Genomic DNA, 7,111 nt, shown 5'->3' with positions numbered 1-7,111 from the left:
AACTATGGAAACTACAGTTTTCTATACAACGGACTACAACATGGATGTTTAATAAGAACGAGGGACTCATCTAGAGACTCTGCACCGTGCTCTGATGCTGTTGTTTGATGCTTTATGAACAACAGAGAAACATATTCTTCATGACCAAAGTTGGAATTGAAATAAAAAAGTGAAACTTATGCTCACCACCCTCTCCCTCCGGTTCACATTAAAACAAATGATCCCAATACGTATGATTGTATGAACTATGAAAAGATCTTAAAATCAATACAAATGTATTTATTATAAACGTTAGTCTTTAAACACCTATCACTGTGTATATCACCATTCAAACATGTTTTAAAAGTTGAACAAACCCCACACAGCTCAGTGAAATGTTGACTTTATTTGATCATTGCAGTAAAGATTAACGTTCATATTTCTCTTTTTGATTATAATACTGATGAACGTTCAGAACAAAGCACTTTGGCAACTTACCACATAAGTTTTAAGATGTTTATAAGCACCGTAAATTTCATGATATAATTTCTCCGTCATAATCGTTTGTGTGGGTGACTGTTGTGTGACGTCAAATGCTGCGGCTGCAAGGCATTGTGGGGCAGCATTTTCTCCTCTCCTTTCGGTTAGGGAGGTCCAGTGGTTCCTAAGCTAAAGGAGGTTATAAAGGAAGTTTGAAACCTCCTTTCCTATCATTCTAGAGAATTCGAACGGCACTTATCATGGCTGCCACTGAGGGACTTCCGGGTCATTTCACTTGGTTAGGAAGGTTCCTAAGCTAAATGGACTATTCGACTGTAGCCACGGTGTGAAATGTCTTTTTTAGCTGTTCTGTCGTCATTTCCTGCGATCTTCTTCATGCAGTCAGTCAAAATGAATATTAATACGGGGCGTTTCTTTGACTATTTATAGGCAAATATGGGCGTTACATGAAGCCCGCAAAAGCTGCACCGCATTTCGAGTTGGTTCTGATTTATAAAGAGAAACCGGCGTAGGACGTGCGTGTGGCACGTCCTATGCCGGTTCGCAGTGTTTTATGAATCGGAAAATGTCTGTGCGTATTTATTTGCTTTGTCCTACGTAAGCAACTTTCCCACGTGAATCCTACGCAAGGCTTTATAAATGAGGCCCCAGGAGGGGCTGGGCTGTGTATGAACTGTGGATGAACTGTCAACCACCGCCTGACACATTTTCCTTCACAGAGATGGAAAACAACATGAGGTCAAGGAATATTTCAAGGAAAATTCATAAGGACTTAAGAAAAGAAAACTTTGGTGCTGAGAGAATCCCACTGAACACACGTTTTGTTTTGAAGCAACTTTATTCATATGCATAGAAAATGAATACAATGACCAAATAAATGCTTCACAAATCATGAAATGTTGTTCTACATGTTGCTGCAAGGCATTGCTGGACATGTCCTTTCCTTTTCTTAAGTATGTTCCAGTGTATCCTTTGCTAAAGAGATAAGAAAGGGAGCAGTGGAGCACCTTACTTTAGCATTCATAGAATTCCACCAGCTGTTATCATTATTCCAGCTGAGATCTCACTCAGGAAATACTAATTGAACACATCCTAGGAAACTGCAGCAAGGTACCCAATCAACACTTGTCATCCGTTGTGTATATATGTGATTAGATGTGGATTTTAACGCTGCATTCATCCAGGCAGAAGACATTCATGCTTGCATTGCAGGATTAAACCACCACTTCAGTACTGGTGACTTCTCCACACCTCCAGAAGTCTGCATTTGGTACTATCACTAAATGATGATTTAGATTGTTTTTGATCACTAATTGCTATTTACTTTTGTGTCTTTCAGAATCAACATATCGTCACCAAGCCAACATTGACGATGAGGTTGTTGCCATGGAGATCCTGGACACTGCCGGGCAGGTGAGACACATTATCCCTGATCTGATTCTATGTTAAACATTTATATTTGAGGAGTGGACAGAAAACATATTCCATAGAGTTAGGGGTGTTGCTAGAGATAGATTTGAAAAAAACAAATGGCAACACATTGATGAAGCCAAGTCCTTGGTATGAGCCAAACTGCTGATTCAACTCAATGATTTGCTAAGATCCCGCTTCCTGGTGAACGCCTAGTTAATAATTGCATTCTGTTGAATATTCAAAGTTAAATCGGATTCAAACCTTTCATTTGATTTATCCGATGTGACATTTACACTTTTTGTAAAAGGCAGTTTTTTGAGTGATAGTAGGAGTGTTTATGAGACTGAATGGCATCTCCGAGCAGAGGCAGTGTGGTTCATGAGGGAGAGCTTAGCAAGTCCTGGGGCTGAAGATAAATATGCTGCAGTGCTGCGTAGGTGTTCTGCTGTCGGCTGATTTCCCCGGTGACCCTTCAGCCAAGTCATCTCTCTGTCATTATATTGTAGTCTATTTTCAGCTGGCATCAGACAGAGGTCTGAATGTTCGGCTCCTCCTGACTCTGGTTGTTTTAAAGCATGCTGCTAACTCTATCTTGATTTTTGGAGGTGCAGTCTTCCTAAATTCCAGGTTCAGACTTCGGACAGGTATACAAACGTCAAACTCTCAGGTCTATCCTCTTGAGAGATGTGGTCTTTTTTAAGCTTCCTTTAACAGTAATTATAAGACCATGATCTGTGTGTCTCCCTGCAGTCAGGTTATGGTTTGAAAGTCCCACACACGACCAAGTGCTGTTATAACCGCAGGGCTACTTCATAGATCAGATCAGCAGCATGCTGAATGTTCTCCTCCCTCACACTGCACAATCTGATGTCTGCCTCAAAAGGTGAAAGGAAGAGCACAAAGAGAGCCAGGAATCGGAGAAAAAAAGCTTCTCCATAAAAAGAACACTTTATACATGTGAACATGGCCTACATATGGCAAGACTGAATGTGTAATGTAAAATACAAACAGACATGGATGAATCAGAATCAGCACTGCTTTATTGACCCTCCGAAGGAAAATGGCTCACAGTTGTGTTCCTGTGCCAGCAATAAGAAGCTTTTATTGCTCAGGTCAGAGCAGGGGTCCGCTTTCATCCAGCAATCAGAAAATCCAACAAATAAAATACCTTTTGGGATTTTGATAACCTTCTGACCTCCATTAGATTTGTCCATGGTGGCCTTATCCAACATATGTCTGAGGGAATGCTTTCAAGCCAGATGCATTTGGTCTGGATGTACCATGCTAGGCAGCAGAACTTACCAGAAGCAAAGGACCTGCAGGCAGAACTGAAGGGAAAGGATTGTTATACTATCTGTGACCTGGGGCCTCATATATAAACGGTGTATACGCTCAAAAGATGGCGTACACCAGTTTCTAAGCAATGTTTGCGATTTATAAAAAACAAACTTGACGGGAAAATGTGCGGTCCTGCACGCAAACTCTGACCCATGCGTACGCACAAAAACGGGAGGGACGAGAAACTGCGACACCGTTGGCAGAAGGAAGGATGGAGAGAAATATGTGAAAATAATACCAAATGTTACCTCTCATTTATCATATAAATAATTAATTCGCAAAAATTGATTGAAGCCAACTTTAAAATGATTAAACAAACGCCTTTTTGAGATTCCTCAGTGCACACAAAAACGTAACTTGGAGAAATAAATATACGGATATGTTATTTAAAACCAACTCGAATACTGTATGTTGTCTTAATGTTATGACATGTATTCTCACCATAAATGATGCGGTATGCAGAAGGACAGAATTACGTCTAAACTGAGGCCATTTTGCTTTTCTATAGGTTGTAGATACTATCATGTTTAATCATGTTTTTTGCCGTTTGCTAAGACTTGATAAGTCGCTCGTAAAACACAGGAAGTATGGAAACTAAGAACACCATATATTTGGTGATGGGTCACAGTTATCCCATTCTAAAATTGAAATATTTCATTCAAATAATGTTCTAAAGATATTTGAATTATACTACAACGAAAAGTAACTCCAAATATTTAAAAAAATAATAAATAAATAAATGAATACAAATATATACCAACAGGGTAGGCCTACTTAAAATAATGCTGAAAAGTGGGAGTAATAATTAATGTAATAATATAATACATACAAATATTAGTTGAAATGCACAGTCTGAATACATGAATAAATGCAGTATCAATGCTAGATTAAACCAAAGGATTGAACAGTAAACTTACTGCACAACATCATGTAACTATTAGGTCAGTATTGCAGAGTTGAAGGTATACATAAATTATGTAGAGCTGCTGAAAGAGGGGTACTAAGTGTTGAAGATTCTGAGGGAGGGGTTAAAGAGTTTTTAATGGTCACAGGTAGGGATGACTTCCTGTGGTGCTGTATAAATAAAACGTTGTGGTTTCAAAGACACAGACAGAAGTCCCAAGCGAGAAATAGTCTGGAACTTTACCACTAGTAACCGTTTTGACGTGAACTTTAGTTGACTGCTTTAAAAAAAAAAAAAAAAAGGTTAGCATTTCCCCCATTCCCCCAAGCTAACTACATTAGCATATTACTTATCATTAGACCTGGAGAAACACTGGCATCCACTGTCACTGGGCATCTGATAAATGCAAGTCCAATATTCTCTTTGCTGTGAGATCTGATTTGGTCTCCACCAAGTTAATAGGGGTTTGATTATTGCATTGTAGCGGAAATATGACTGATGGTTATAAATACAGATTCAGTAGTGACTATATAAACAATCCCTAAAACACCCCAAATAATTGATAACCTTCTTATCAATGTTGGCATAAAAAGTAGATTTCAGGATGTGTTCAAATACTAATGCACTGTATATTAACTTCTTAATAGCAAACCGTTTTTATCATCTGAAAACATATCAAAAGTGAAATATTAACAGCTTTTAGACTTGCTGACAATATAACTGGTCCAGACACAATGCATTGTGGTTTTAAAGACACATGCAGTATTCCCAACCAAGAAATAGTCTGGCACATACCAACTTGTAATAGAGTCAACATAAGATGTTGTAAGTGTGGAGCAGACGTTACTGCTATTAAAAAGAGCCAGGTTAGCTTTTCCGTCTGTTTCGAGTAATTATGCTAAGCTAAGCTAACTGGCAGCTGGCTGTAGCTTCATATTTAGCATACAGAAATGATCTCATTCTCTGTAAGTGAGTTTCCTCAAATATTGAACCGATTCAGGATTATTGTTACACTTTGAGTTTGTGACCAGAGTTTCTGTCTTCTGTCTCAGGAGGACATCCAGCAGAAGGAGAGTCACATGCGTTGGGGAGACGGATTTGTCATTGTGTATGACATCACAGACCGCGGGAGCTTTGAGGAGGTGGCTCCGCTGCGAAGTCTCCTAGAGGAGGTGAAGAGGCCCAAAAACGTGCCGCTGGTCCTGGTGGGCAACAAGTCGGACCTGGACCACGCCCGGCAGGTGGGCACCGAGGAGGGCGAGCGTCTGGCTGCTGAAATGGCGTGCGCCTTCTACGAATGTTCAGCGTGTGCCAACGAGGGGGGCACCGTGGCCGAGGCCTTTCATGAGCTGTGTCGCGAAGTGAGGCGCCGCAAGGCCGTGCAGGGCAAGGCCCGTCGCCGCAGCTCCACCACACACGTCAAACAGGCCATCAACAAGATGCTGACCAAGATCAGCAGCTAAGGGAGAGTGGTTGCACGAGAAATGTACATTTATCTCCTGTAAATGTTTCTAGAAATGCTTGGCTCTGGAATGTGTTCTTTTTCTCTGATCGTTTTTCAATTAAAATGTTCCAAGTGCAATATCTCTCCCCACTGGAAGATGTAAAGCACTCACTCTGATCAGAAGTATCATGGAGTTTCATAAGGAACCATAAATATCATGAGGTTCTCCCTTTTTGTGAAAGTGATGCATGAAAGACGTATTTTCTGGCATGCCAAGGACCCAAGGATTTATTGATGTGGAAAGAGAAGATTGTTGGTTTCCTCTCTGTATCTTGTCTGTAGGGGGTATTGTGATGTGCGCAGCCCCTGTGTGTAACCGTTCTGTAAGCAGTGATCAAGGCCAAATTAAATCGAAGAATTATTTCAATATAAAAGTAGACAACCCTTGACAATCCCAGGGTTGTCAATGTCCTTCAAAACAGAGCGTGTATCAAAGTCCCATCCTTCCTGCTGACATGATGTTCTGCCGTGTGCTCTGTTGTCCTCTACACGTGGACCCAAGAGTTTTTCCTGAAGGAACCAAAGCACAGGTCCACCACACGTCAGGGTTTTCTAAGTGAAGCTGTCCTGTCAATCCAGCATGTCACATTCCAGGGATTCTCTGTAAATGTAAAAGTGTAGACTACAGTATGTATAAATGATATATTGCCTTAAGCAATGCTGTGTCCTACAGAAGCCAAAGGCGTCTACAGTAAGCTACTGTAACTGTTGAGATGTAATGTTTTCTTCTTCATGTGAGTGACCTGTATGATCAAACAACCAGTTGTGCACTTGTAATTAAAAACTGAGATATAACTACCAGGTGTCCTCTTCATGAGTTTTTATGATCCATGTATATGTCATCACTGGTTGATGTTCCACAGACGTGATGGTGGGCTCAGCTACATTATGACCGGTGTGATGGATACGCCTTCAGCCACACCATCAAACATGTCCTATTTACATAGAGTTTAATGTCAGTTATATCCAGGCCCTGCAACTCATCAAGGCTTACCTTGCTTTCTAAAAGGGAGGTTGCTGGACAAGACACTTCACCTCAAAAGAACACTCTTTAAATGTTGAATTTGTATTGCCTTGAGGCCAGAAATGAAAACCAGATCAATCTATGATTCTCTTCCTTCCCCATATAGTAGCCAATAAAATGTAAACCACTTTTGTCATAGCACTGTATTAAAAAAGGAAATCTCCCACTAAATACACCCTGTTACTGCAAATAGACTGCTGACTCAAGGATAGGACACAAAAACAAAAACGGCTTTCTTCAGTTTGAAACCGAAAGGAGTGGCCCAGCTATCTGGAAGATAATTATAAGAGGCGAAAAGCCCATAATAACCCGGGAAGCAGCCACAGTGCTCCTCCTCTTCCTGACCTAGAAGACTGTAAAGGACACGACCAGGTTTTCCCATCATTAAGATATAAACTGTCTTTTAGTTCCAAACAGCAGGGAAAGTCAGACCCGGCGCCAGAACGAA

At 40.6% G+C, this 7,111-nt stretch overlaps 1 protein-coding gene across 1 annotated transcript; it reads left to right on the top strand.

Moving 5' to 3' along the window:
* The first annotated feature begins 1,792 nt into the window (after window positions 1-1,792).
* On the top strand, window positions 1,793-6,437 carry rerg (RAS-like, estrogen-regulated, growth inhibitor). Its single transcript, XM_010768071.1, has 2 exons — window positions 1,793-1,893; window positions 5,188-6,437. Exons 1-2 carry the CDS (start codon window positions 1,867-1,869, stop codon window positions 5,596-5,598), a joined length of 438 nt encoding a protein of 145 aa, XP_010766373.1. The 5' UTR covers window positions 1,793-1,866; the 3' UTR covers window positions 5,599-6,437.
* Window positions 6,438-7,111: the final 674 nt, after the last annotated feature.

Source organism: Notothenia coriiceps, unplaced genomic scaffold, assembly GCF_000735185.1.
Source record: "Notothenia coriiceps isolate Sejong01 unplaced genomic scaffold, NC01 NC01_scaffold00005056, whole genome shotgun sequence".
Taxonomy (NCBI): domain Eukaryota; kingdom Metazoa; phylum Chordata; class Actinopteri; order Perciformes; family Nototheniidae; genus Notothenia; species Notothenia coriiceps.
The sequence above is the reverse complement of the archived record's forward strand: the minus strand, read 5'-3'. Positions and strand labels throughout refer to the sequence as shown.

What these genes read in the sequence shown, in the direction of transcription:
- rerg (XM_010768071.1), top strand. Translation starts at nt 1,867, where the DNA reads ATGGAGATCCTGGACACTGCCGGGCAG. An exon ending in TCCTGGACACTGCCGGGCAG is followed by an intron (nt 1,894 to 5,187) that starts GTGAGACACATT and finishes CTTCTGTCTCAG; the next exon opens with GAGGACATCCAGCAGAAGGA.